Source organism: Nyctereutes procyonoides, unplaced genomic scaffold, assembly GCF_905146905.1.
Source record: "Nyctereutes procyonoides isolate TBG_1078 unplaced genomic scaffold, NYPRO_anot_genome, whole genome shotgun sequence".
NCBI classification, from domain to species: domain Eukaryota; kingdom Metazoa; phylum Chordata; class Mammalia; order Carnivora; family Canidae; genus Nyctereutes; species Nyctereutes procyonoides.
Genome location: NW_026575040.1, coordinates 24660417 through 24673843, shown reverse-complemented (window position 1 = coordinate 24673843; position 13427 = coordinate 24660417). Strand labels below are relative to the sequence as shown.

The 13427-nt window shown below is 36.9% G+C and overlaps 1 protein-coding gene across 1 annotated transcript in view; it reads right to left on the bottom strand.

The window, feature by feature from the left end:
* The window catches only part of ATP8B4 (ATPase phospholipid transporting 8B4 (putative)), a 227912-nt gene that overhangs the window by 86247 nt on the left and 128238 nt on the right, over window positions 1-13427 (bottom strand). The window contains exons 9-10 of the mRNA XM_055320253.1: window positions 9691-9773; window positions 390-548 (exon numbers count right to left, since the gene is read on the bottom strand). Of these exons, the coding sequence (XP_055176228.1) occupies window positions 390-548; window positions 9691-9773 (242 nt within the window). The remainder of the gene's footprint in view (window positions 1-389; window positions 549-9690; window positions 9774-13427) is intronic.

The following is a 13427-nucleotide window of genomic DNA, read 5'->3' as shown; positions in this document are numbered from 1 at the left end:
AGAGCAGGGTTAGGGGTGGGGCTTTCTTTCACATTCTTCCCCTACTTTAAAGGAAGGTTAGTTAATACATACAATGATGGGAATGATAGAGATGAAGTTAAAGAAAAAGAAATTAAACAGTTATCTAGCTAGCATCCACTGAGCAATTAAAGCACAGGCAACCCTTAAGAATAAGTTCATGATGGCAGTGTTTCCTCACAGGGGCCAGGAGGGGCGAGTGCTCCCCCAAACTATTTCCAGAGCAGTGGTGCTGCCCTCTGCAGTCAGCTCGGATCAGTACCTCAGTGGAGCAAAAGCACCATCCTCATCCAACCTAGATAGGTACAAACTGCCCATGCACAACTCAGGACAAGGATGCCCCATAACCGACCCAGGGCAGGCAACTGTACCTGCAAAAATAACCATTCCAAAACACCAACTGGTGTTCCTCAGAATGCAGCCCCTCAGGATTATATTCTCATTGTTGAGGGAGTGCTTGCTGTCCTTCCAGGAGAGAACTCCCATGAATTTATCTAATTTGTTGTTAGGCGCCTCACAGACAACAATTCCTGTAAAATAAAAAATAAAAAATAAATGAAAATCGGTTTGTGACTCACCTCAAACTCTCTTTAGCAGTCCACCATACTGTGTTACCAACTTCCTTCTAATACACAGGATATTTTTGCTTCTCTTTTAGACGGAACAATGTTATGTATACAAGACTGTGTTAGGAAAAATAAGCTTGGGGGGCGGTACAAAGATGGAAATCTATCAAGTGTTTTATTTCTTTTAATTTTTTATTTTATTTTATGATAGTCACAGAGAGAGAGAGAGAGGCAGAGACACAGGCAGAGGGAGAAGCAGGCTCCACGCACCGGGAGCCCGACGTGGAATTCGATCCCGGGTCTCCAGGATCGCGCCCTGGGCCAAAGGCAGGCGCCAAACCGCTGCGCCACCCAGGGATCCCTATCAAGTGTTTTAAACACAGCTTCCTGCACTTTCCAAATAAGAATAGAAACCTTGAGAGCCATGGATTTTTTTCCTTAAATAAAAATCACTCATCTCTACATCTAGTTTGTAATAATGATTTCTGAAAAGATAAAGCAGGGACTGTCCTAAAAGTTTTTCTTGCTCGGTCTCTTTTTTCTTACTACGAACTTTCATACATATTTAGATGGCATACTTCCAGTTTCACAACCAAAGTTAATCAGGTCTTTCTAGTCTCATAATCAGAATTTCGGAGGTCCTCCTATGTCCCACCCCCCAAGAAACCTGGGCCACATTTGCTACATGTGCCGGAGAATGCATGTGATTCCTTTCAGCTGTTCTATGCTTCTTATCTTGATTGGATGCAGAGTTCTGGGGACTCTCAAAGCTACCATGTAATTTGTCCCAACCTGGCCAGAAGACATTTCTAGTTTTTTTTAATTACAGGCCCATTCCAAACTAAGGGTGTGCCCATTCCAAATCAATAAATCAATTCGTTCCATTATTTCAATAAGAAAATACACTCTCAGGGTGGGGGTTCTTCTGACAGAAAAAGAAACCATAAATAATTTTGCAGAGACCTGTCACAAGATACAGCTATTAGATTAAATGCACTTGTATTACAAATGGTTGGGGTTAAATTTTTATAAGAAATGAGTACCAAGACTTGAAAGACAGAGGGAGAGAAAAAGGAAAAGAGGGAAGGAATAAAAAAGCAAGGTAGTGGGTAGATCCAAATGGGCTCAAACCCAAGTCAGGAGTGAGAATAGCACCTCTCAAGAACAATAAAAATACATGGATTTAATCAAAGCCAAAACGGTATGTTGGAACATACAAAATGGCATTTGAAAAATTAAAAAGGAAGTCTTCAGCACTGACTGAAGAGAAAAGAGACCAGCCTAGCCTAGAGAACCTCTGTCATTCTCTGTCACACCACTCACTGAGCACCTGAACTCAGAGGCTTCTCACATAGACGCCCTTCCTTCCTACCATGATATCTTTTCCTCGTAAAACACTTAGAGGTGACATCAACCAGTTTTCACATGGCCTGATCACTCCTGACCAACCAGATTACTAAGATTGGATCTTGCATGAAAAACGCAAAAACAAAAGCCAGAAAGGAGTGAGGGACTCTCTCAGGACTGCTTTTTCCAAATTCCATTTTCATTTCCCCCATTATAACAAAAGTGCTGCATAAACAGCCCCCACTCTTGTATTCATTGGCAGCTTCCCAGACATCCACTACTAAATGAGAGTGCTGGCAGGAGAATGTGTGCAAGGCCAGATAACCTGTACAAAGTCAATTTTTTTATATGAAGAGAAGATGTGGCTAAATTCTGGTTGCTCTCATTATGACCTATCACTAAAATTAAAAAGTAAATTAAGACTGATTTCAGCTGGCCCAAGTTGTTTGGACAATTATGTTGTGGAAAAGGGGATATTTTTCTAAATTCTAAGAATTTAGTATCTTTTCTTCTTTATCTCTTTACTAATAATTTTCATTCCTAAATTTTAGAGAAACTTGATTGAGAATCACCACCAAAATCTACATAAAACATCAGGTTGATAGCAACCCTTAAGGCTTATTCCAGTTTCTGGATCCAAGACTCAATTTCTCAAGTCTTCAGAGTTGGCCACCAATAAATAAATAAATAAATAAATAAATAAATAAATAAATAAATAAATAAATAAATAAATAAATAAATAAATAAACTGTCTTTTTGGGCAAAAACAACATGATACACAGTCCCTGCCAAAAGGAACATAAAAAACAGGCTCATTCGGTCATTTTTATTGTTGCAAGCAAAAACTGACATGGAGACAAATACAGCCTTGAACATGTTGGCTCACTCCTCCCTAGCCCCAAGGCTCATGCACTTCTGGCCTGACACCAAGGGTGTGGTTCTAGACAGGAACAGACAGTAGGGCCAAGGGGTTCTGCCTTAGTTCTTAGAGGCTAAACCCCAATTCAGCCTTTCTCAAAGAGTGTGGTCCCACTGATTTAAGTACTAAATACAGACCCTGGTCAAAACAAAATGAAGGGAACAAAGCCAAACTACATTTTTTTGTCTTCAAAAGTGCTCAGCTTCCCCTTTCTTAGCCTTGTTAGCATCAAACACAAGCTTCCAAACTTTTTTCCCTTTTCCAAAAAAAAGATGACTAGTTTCCTCTGAAGGGAGCACTGTATTCATTTCTGTATCCCCATAACCTGCCATACCTACATAATAGGATCTTAATACATATTTGTTGGAGAGTTAGAAAAAAATTCATATGGTTTCAAAAGAGAGGTTGGGAAATGAGATGGGTACTAGAGTAGATCTAAGATGAATGCAAGAATTGGGTATGTGTCCCTGGTAATAATGATAAAGAGGATTGGGAGACCCAATAGCCTAGCCCCCATGGGGGGCTTAGTTTGGCCTAAAGAGATACAAATAGATCTGAGAACACCGGGGGAAAGTGGGAAGCTTAAAGTACATTAAAAGCAACCAAATATATACCCTAGCCATAAAGTATAGTACAGAAAAATTTTAGGACCCTTCTTCCTTTTGCTAATAGTATCAGAGAAAAGTTAGAGACAGTAAACAGTTTGAAAATTAATGAGAAAACAGTTTAAGAAAAATAGCATTTTCTCTTAGATAGTTGTTCACTGAAAATATGTTTAAAGCACAAAGTTATCTTTAATAGGCAACAAAACAACTGGGAAAAATCATGTCAATAATGAAATAGAAATATAATCAAATTAGCTAGTTTCATTTCTTCACCCCTCTGAAAAGAACAGGCATGAAAGCAGACAGCAATTCACCCACTTCACAATCACACAGAAATATTCTAGGGCCAACCTAGACAATATCCACAAGATGTCATTCTCAACCTTCCTCAGCACTTGAAACGGAGTCCTCAGGGTTGTCAGTTAATTGCCAATCTAATAACCTTTTGAACTAAAGCGTTTATCTCAAAGTAGAAATCTATAGTTTATCATGAAAATGAAACTCAGTACCCAATACTCCATGATTTTCCATAGAAGTTGGCTTTATTTTTTTATGTCTATTATTATTCAAAATATCTCTTGACTATCCTCACTGCAACTCTTTAATAAGGCAAATTATGCACTGAATAAGACACCATCATTGCCATTCAAGAGTTTCTCCAGCCAAGAGTTTCTACGTTTATAGAAGACTGCCCACTATTATTGCTCTGATAATGTGATAAATACATTTTTTTTCTTAGAAAGAAGAGTATCACCTATTTTCTAAAGACTCTTCGTTCTTCAACCTTCAAACCTCAGCCACTCAGCATCACTATCATAATAGTTATATAAATACCAGAAGTAAAGAGGGAAGTTATTGGTTGGGCTGTGCTTCTGTCCAGGTGAATGGGAAATTATCTAGTAAGTAAAAAAAAAAAATCATAAGATACTAACCAAGCCTTTATTTTTTAATTAAAAAGAGATGCTTGTTTCTGTGTGTTTTAATTACACACATGCTATTCTTTAGAAAGAACCACAAAATACACAAAGATTCCTGAAATTTAGAGTCAACCTTTCCCTGGTTCAGAACTCAGTATTAACAATCATACAAAATATGTAAACTTGTCATAAATTGCAAAAAAAACAGATCTCAGTCCAGTAAGTAACAATATGCAACAGATTCTTAAGCACATTTGGACAATTTACATCTAGGGCATAAAAATGTCCAGTTTACAAATGTATAATTGACAACTATCTCTAGTTACTTATTTATAAAAAGCTTTTCAATTCCTATAAGACTTTAACATGAAAAATCAAGGTCCACTCTATATTTATACTTGCTATAATATTGGATCAAGTTATTTTTTCTTATAAAATTCAATATATATCAATTATTTTCTGATGTTTGAAATGTATGAAAATATTTATATGAGAAATTTTAAAATAAACTTACCTACCAAAATTCAACACTGTTTTGCATGTACTGTTCTCTGTCTTTGGCCAACTCTTCCATAAACTCTTGTCAGGGATCCTGACATTCAAGATCATTGAGAACGTTGCTCCTTTTTAAAAATATGATGATGTCATCTGAGTTCTGGATCAATTTGATCTCTGGTAATTAATTTTGTACCTTTAGATTTAGAGTATTCTTAAAATTTATTTCTTATCCTTATCAGGAAACTAAGCTGTCATGCTAATTCCCCTACCTCTCCAATGCTGAATTTCTGCTTATGGTTTACAGCCTCTTGTGGCCTTCCATAGAATAGGCTTTGCCAGCAGTCTTGAGTTCATATTCTGGCTCCTCCACTTATTAATCATGTAGAATTGGAAAAAGTACTCAACTTATTTGAGTCTCAGATTCCTTTCCCATAAATTGTAGGCAATAATAATCTCTTCTTCTCAGCGCTATAAGGATTTAATAAGATAATGTGTGTAGCTACTTAGCACAGTACCTCATGGCAACATCACGGTTAAGGCCATCACTTTAGGGCCCTTATCTAATTAAAGGCTTCTTTGGGAATGTGCACTTGCTCAAGTCTATCTTCTCTTGGGCTATAAGCTCTATGAAAGCAAGGCTCAAATCTGTCTTCTCTGCTGAGCTATAAGTTCTATGAAACCACTGTATCTGCAGGCTTAACAAATCTCTTGTCATTGTCTTAAATATACATTTACAGGTGACTGAGTGAATGAATGAAAGAAAAGAATGAATGAGAGTTTGTGCCATGCCTAAAGAGACCACTAGCAAGACACTGTCTGTGGGTTTGGGTCCAGAAGTAGGAAGGCAGGGAGACTTACAAGGGATATCCTAAGGCCTTAGTCATCTCAGTTTTGAGCCTTGGTGTCCCCAGTGTCCCTCAAGTCTTCAAATATTCAGAAGATGTGCACATATGATTCAAAGACAAAAAACTGTAGCTTGGTGCGAGACAATATTTTGGCCAAGTCTCAGAAGACAAACCACATAGTAACTAGAAGTAAAAATAATATCATACCCAGATTTGCCCAGAAGTCACAAGCTAAAGGATATACTTAGCCCAGACAGAACATGGAAAAGGGCGTTCCTCACATCTGTCTCATCTATTAGACGATGCCGCAGCTAGTCAGGGCATTTCCAAATGTACACAATGTTGATATCATGCTTTTAGTTTAAACTAAAGGATGCAAAATGTGGCTTTAATTCCCATGACTCAAGGAAGTTTTTTCTATTCGCCAGAGGAAAACTTGAAATCTATTGATAGCCACTAAGACAAAGGTAGACAGAAGACAAAAAAAAAAAAAAAAAAAAAAAGGAGGGGGGGCCAGGTAGGAAAAGAATGGAGAAGCCAAAGGATCACAAGAAACTAGATAATTCACATGGAGATATCTTATAATCCTACATACTTTGTACTGTGTCTTGTCCCTTGGAGTAGCTTAATAAATAGACTTCATAAGCTAACTAATATGGAGACACTGATGGAAAGAGAAAAGATGCATTAGAGAAAAAGAGATAATGCATGTAGAGAGTTAACATAAGTAAGTCAACATAAAGACTTGAATAGGAAGAGGGAAACAGGTTAGTAAGAAAGAATGCCAAAGGGAAGAAAGGAAGGAGAGAAACAGTGGAATGGGTAGAGAAATGTGTGTATATAGTACATAGTATGTGACTATGTGTGGTAGAGAGGAAGACACTGAAATGAACGTGTCTAAACTAGGGCTTGAAAGCAAGAGCATTCATGGGAAGAATTTAGTGTTTATTAACTGTCCCAACCCTTTCAAGACTTTCCATACCACATCTTGCATCACCCTCCTGGGGTTTAAATTTGGCTCCTAACAGGGAAATCTAATTTGTATATTGTTTCTAATTTATTTCCACTTAATCCCTCTATTTATTCCAAGATGCTTTCTTGGAAATGGGAAACCATATTTCAATAAACCTAAACCCCTAAAATACCATATTGCCTTAAACTTTAAGGTAGATTGAAATTCAAACCAAAATTTAAAAATAAAAGAGTAAATTAAGCAAAAATCTGGTTCTTAGTCCAGAAGTGTACCAGCCTTACGAATTTGGCATTATATGTTCTCTGAGAAGTAGCTGCAGTTTAAGTATAAATGATTGAAAAAAGAGAGAGAAATTGGTGTTGCCTTTATTTAAGAAAATAATTAAAGATTTGGTGCATTACCTATGCTCTGTGAAACAAATTCAAGCTACATCTAATAATAATTACTAAACTTTAAAAATAAATTGTATGAGGTATTTAAAAAGACTGTTTTTATATATAAGCAAATTCCTTACCTTTCAAGATACCCCATCTGTGAGAAAGGAACTGCTTTAAATGAGGAAATGTTTTCTTGCTTCAGCCTAAGCAGCAATACTTGTGTTAGCTTAAATTTTGGACTAGTGTTAAATTTTGTTTAAAAAAGGATTCTGAAATAAATGCATAAAACCAGCACACCAGATGATACCTCTCTCAGTCACCTGCCCTCCAGGAAGGGACCCAGAACTCTTGCTTTATCTTACAAGTTCCCACCAGGAAGCTTCTGTCTCACCCCATCCTTCCACCTATCATTCCCAGTCCCTCTACCTTAGGCCCCTCCTTCGCTCTTTCCTATCTTTTTGGGGCCTGATGTTGACCCTGCCCCTTAATCTCTGGCATTTGCAACCATTTATTCACACACTGAACACGTATTTATTGCCAACTAGATGGTAGGCATTTTCTAGGAACTTGCTATAGATCAGTGAGCAAAACAAAGATCTCTGTGCAGTTTACATTGCAACAAGTAGAGATGGACAATATATAATAAACTTAGAAAACAAGTAAGCTATAAAGTATGCCAGGTATGTGCTATGAGAAAAAGAAAAAGCTGAACAGGGGAGAGGGATTGAGAGTAAGAACATCCATACCCTGAGAAGGTGGATTCTTAGCTACATTCCTGCAGTTGCATGTAAGAATCAACATAATCCAGCCCAGCTCTTTATATACTATCCTTCACTGACCTATTATCAGAGTTCTTGGAGAGTATGGTAGACAGGTATGCTTATTATTTCCCAGCCTCCCTTGAAATTAGGCCAGGCCCGTGTAGCTCATGCTGGCCAGTAAAATGTGAATGGAAGAAGTAGTTAAAAGTGTGTGTGTCTCTTTCACCTAATGGTTGCTTTAGTGTGGCAACCTTAGAGGCCATTATTCGAGGCACCATGGCTCTAAGATGGAGAAGGCCACCTGACCTACATCAGAATGTGACATGAGTAAGAAATAAACTTCTAATGTTTACACCACTGAGATTTCAGGGTTGTCTGAACTGAATCACAGTATAGGCTATATGTGCCAATATCTGTAAAAGAACGTGATCTGGGTAATTATAACAATCATTTTCTGCTTTTTTTATGGAAAATAAAACTAAAAAGCATGAATTTTTACTTCCTCATAGATTGATAGAGAAATAAAGGCATAATTCTTCCAGAAAGAAATGAGCAATGGGAAATTATATTTAGGTTGACCTTTTAGGACTCCATGAATATTCTATGAAATATTTTAAGCAAGTATTTTGATTCATCAATACAATTTACTTTTCTTGGATTCATACAACTTAATTTCATTGAAAAAATAACTTAGTAGAAAATGTGTAATTTGTTTTACTCTAATCAAAATATTTCTTGGGCCATTCAAAGTTTCCTAGCTATTCCCTTGACTTAAATCCCTAACTGGAGGAATATCTTTTTCTATAAACATTTACTATAACAGCACTCATTTAAAAGAGATTAAAATATTAACGGAATCCAGACAGAGTTTATAAGCAAATGCAAAGCACAGACAATATAAACTCTAAGTTGTGCATTGGGGAAATTTTATAATGTAAATTTGTCTGTGCTTTAACTCATGGTATCAGGCTGACCCTTGACCACATTTACTTCAGTGGACTCAGAAGAAAACATTTTGGATGACAGTCTCAAACCCAAAGATTCATTAATAAATAAAACCAATCTATATGGAAATATTGATATTCAAGGCAGACATATAAGTGTGTAAAGCAAGAGACAACTGAATAATGGGAGGAAGACCCCAAAGATTCTCCCCTAGCCTGTCATGGTGCCTACAGTCCTACCATTAATGGTTGTTTCCTTTGACTCTTGAAGGATTTTATTTCACTGCCACTTTAATAGAAAAGAACAAGATATAGCTGGAACAGAACAGGCAAAAGAGACGGTTCCCCATGCTGGGGAGAAGGGACTGGATTGAATGGTAAAGGTGGTATAATAAGGGAACTGTGGTCTAAAATAAAGAGCAACTGATTAATAAATCAGAATGTTCTTCCTGAACACCTACTTTAAAACACTGTGCCAGGCATTATGCAAGATACAGAAATATATGAGGCTGGATTATTGTCTTGCTGAAGTTTGCAGTCTAGTATTTGGTCTTTGTTATGGAGCCAGAGAATGAATGGATGGCTAGACCTAGAGCTAGAAATACAAATGTGGCCTGTGTTCATGCCCAGCAAATCTGCACAGGGCTCCAGAGAGGCCAAGGTCAGGCAAGGGAATGGTATTATGGGACTAGAGGAAATGAGATCTACAGAAGAAATAAAGATGAAATGAACAATGAATTTATAAAGCCATTAATCCCTTGATAAACATTTTTACTCTTTAGCGTGAGAAGAAATTACAGGCTTTGATGCTTGAAGAATTTTATTCCACCAAATAAAAAGAAACATGATTTGGGTTTCAGATAATTAGTTTGTTATATTACCTTTCAGTTTTGAGGTTTTTGTTTGTTCTAAACACTTACCGTCAAATTTTGCAAGTCTGTTAATGTCTGCTCCAAGTTCTGAGGTAACTGATAGTGCATGGCGAACTTTAAGGTTTGTTTCCCTGTGAAATTAATTGACACAACATGAATTTTTAAATGGAACAGCCCAAGAGCTTTTTACATAAAGTAATCAGGCGGGTGCAGGACATGCAAAATCCAACACAAAAGATTCAACAAACTCCCTTCTTATATCATTCACACTTCAGTAAAATGGACTCGGTAAAGTGGACAGGGATTGGCATGCTCCTAAAAGTTAGCATTCCACCCATGGCACATCTGTATAACAACACAGTGATCTGTTTTGTTATTTGAAAGAACAGAGGACATAATAAATATGGTTTCATTCGAACCTACTCAGACATCATGCATGAGTTACAAAACACATTAGGAATGGGAATGCAGTTGCCAAATAAAGGAGGCCAGTATCACTCTGGAGCCTACTACCTACATAGGAATTTTACTTGTACAAGATGGTCATGGCTAATTTCACTGTAGCTAAAATTTAAATGGGAAAAGGAATACAGCTCTTTCTGATGGAAAATCAAGTCAAAGATCCTAAGTCTGGAATCATACAACCAGACAGTAATTCAGCAGGTCACAGTGAGCTGGTCATCTTCTTCCAGGCAGAACTACATGTATATTGGACAGATGACCCTGGGGTATTCATGAAATGACCAGTTGTGACATTTTCATGGCCATTATTCACATCTTGCATATAAGGGCTTGTCATGCCAGTTTTCTCACTGAGCTCAACCTAATTCTCTTCTATTGTAGCTTAACATCATCTGTCAGAGTTCTATCTCTTACATAAGTTTTTAGCAGTAAGTTCATTCAGTCAACAAATATTGATTGAATACATACCATAGTCACCCATGAGGTTCAGTGCTGCCCCACAAGGGTTACTGTTCTCTTGAGGGAAACAAGTGGTAGGTAAAAAGCAAATACCACCATTTGGAAGTACATGACAAACCATGAAATAACTGAATTTAGAGAACCAAGAAGCAGGTGCTTGAGAGGGCATTTAATCTAAACTTCCCATAAATGAGTTTCACAATGATGTTAAGACAACATGAAATCAATTCAAGGAATACCCCTTGGTGAAATAGATTTCTGCAGAAAACACTAAGTTGGATATATAATTGAAGTTACTTTGCTTTAAAGTAATCTCATGGATCACTCATTGTCAAATCTATCAATTCATAGGATGCAGAAATGCCTTGGGATTGAGATACCCAAGAAGAACTTCATAATTGAGGCAGAAATTGAGCTGGGCTTAATGGACCAGAGATAGTGGTGTTGAGGCTAAAGAACCAATATGTCCATTCACTTAAACATACTCTTCAAATAACTGAAATAGTGATCCAGACGAGGCCAGACTGCCCTCATTCCTTAACCTAGCTCTACACATCATATCATTAAGCAAGGTTTATCATCATTGTAGGTTACTTCCTCAGGACTTTCTCCAATATCTCACTTCCATCTTCAGATATGAAACTAAAAGGAAAGAATAATTACATATAGACTTTTATTGATTACAAAAATTTGCACAGACTCTTAATTAATATCTTGTGCCCTACCATATTTTTCTTAATATGCCTCAGTATCTTGACTTCAAACTTCAAAATGATTTTCAGCATAGGAATCAATACAAAAGATCCAGTGTACCCTTTACTCAGTTCCCCCTAATGGTTACATTTGCAAAATTATTTCACGATGTCACAATATCCCAAATTTCACTGACACAATCAAGATGGGGAACATTTCCATCACAAGGATTTCTTAGGTTACCCTCAGTAGACACACCCATTTCCCTGACTCCTCCAACCCATCTTTCACTCCTGGCAACCACTGATTAATGGTTTCTTTCTATAATTTTTCCATTTCAAGAATGTTATATAGGTGGAATCATACAGTATGTGACCTTCGGGGTTTGGCTTTTTTACTCAACATAATTCTCTGAAAAATCATCCAGATCGTTGTATATATCAATAGTTCTTTTTTTATTGTTCAATAGTGTTCCACAATATGGATATACCACAGTTTGTTCAACCTGTGAAAGGACATATAAATTGTTTCTAATTTGTGGATGTTACACATTAAGCTGCAATAAACATCTGTATAAAAGTTATTGTGTAAACACAAGTCCTCATTTCTGTGGGATAAATGCCCAGAAGTGAAACTGCTGGGCTGTTGCATGTTTCATTTTTTGAGAACCTGCCACACTATTTTCCAGAGTGATCATAGTAATTTATATTCCCATCAGCAATGTGTGAGTGATCCTGTTTGTCTACATCCTTACCAGCATACCAGCATTTGGAGTTGTCACTATTTTTAATTTTAGCTATTCTGATAGGTATGTACTGACATTTCATGTGGCTTGAATTTTAATGTCCCCAACAGCTAATGATGTTGAAAATCTTTTTATGCGCTGATTTGTCATTTGTATGTAATCTCTGGTGAAATGTGCCTTTATATCATTTGCTAATTTTCTAATTGGATTTTGTTTTTAATATTGAGTTTTGAGCATTTTTCTTTTTTTAAGATTTTATTTATTTATTCATGAGACACACAGAGAGAGAGGCAGAGACACAGACAGAGAGAGAAGCAGGCTCCTCGCAGGGAGCCCAATGTAGAACTCGATTTCCAGACCCGGGATCATGCCCTGAGAGGAAGGCAGATGTTCAACAGCTGATCCACCCAGGCATCCCTTTTGAGCATTTTTCATGCATTCAAGATAAGATCCTTTGTCAGGTAGTTGGTTTGCAAGTATTTTCTCCTAGTCTGTTGCTTATTTTTTCATCTTCTTTAACAGGTTCTTTTGCACAACAACAACTTTTATTTTTTTTTTTAATTTTTTTTTTATTTATTTATGATAGGCACACAGTGAGAGAGAGAGAGAGAGGCAGAGACACAGGCAGAGGGAGAAGCAGGCTCCATGCACCGAGAGCCCGACGTGGGATTCGATCCCGGGTCTCCAGGATCGCGCCCTGGGCCAAAGGCAGGCGCCAAACCGCTGCGCCACCCAGGGATCCCCACAACAACAACTTTTAATTTGAAGTATGTTTTACCAAGTTATCTTCTTATGAATTATGCTTTTTGTGTCAAGTCTAAAAACTCTTTGACTAGCCCTAGATCGTAAAGATTTTCTCCTATATTTTTCTCTAAAAGTTTTATACTTTTATGTTCTACATTTGAATTCAATTTCCTTAATGGTTACAGGGCTATTCAAGTTGTCTATTTTATATTGAGTGAGTTGTGGTAGTTTGTTTTTTGATGTAGTGGTCTATTTCATCTAAGTTGTTAAATTTATGTGTATAAAGTTGCTTATAGGATTTCCTTATCCTTCACTTATCTTCAGGATATGTCATAATATCCCCTGGTTCATTCATGATATTGTTATTTTGTGTCTTTTTTTTTCTTATTCAGTCTTCCTGAGGTTTATTAAATTTATTGATGTTTTCAAAGAATCAGCTCTTTGTTTTGTTGATTGTTCTCTCCTTATTTTTCTGTTTTCAAGTTCACTGATTTCTGCTCTTGTCTTTATCTCCTTTCTTCTGCTTGCTTTGGGTTTATGCTATTATTTTCTAGGTTCTTAAGATAAGATTTTGGATTATTGACTTGAGACTCTTTTCCAAGTATATGCAACTAGTGCCATAAACTTCCTCCAAGCACTATTTTAGGTTTTGCCCAAACCAAGGGTATGGTCACATAGGCCA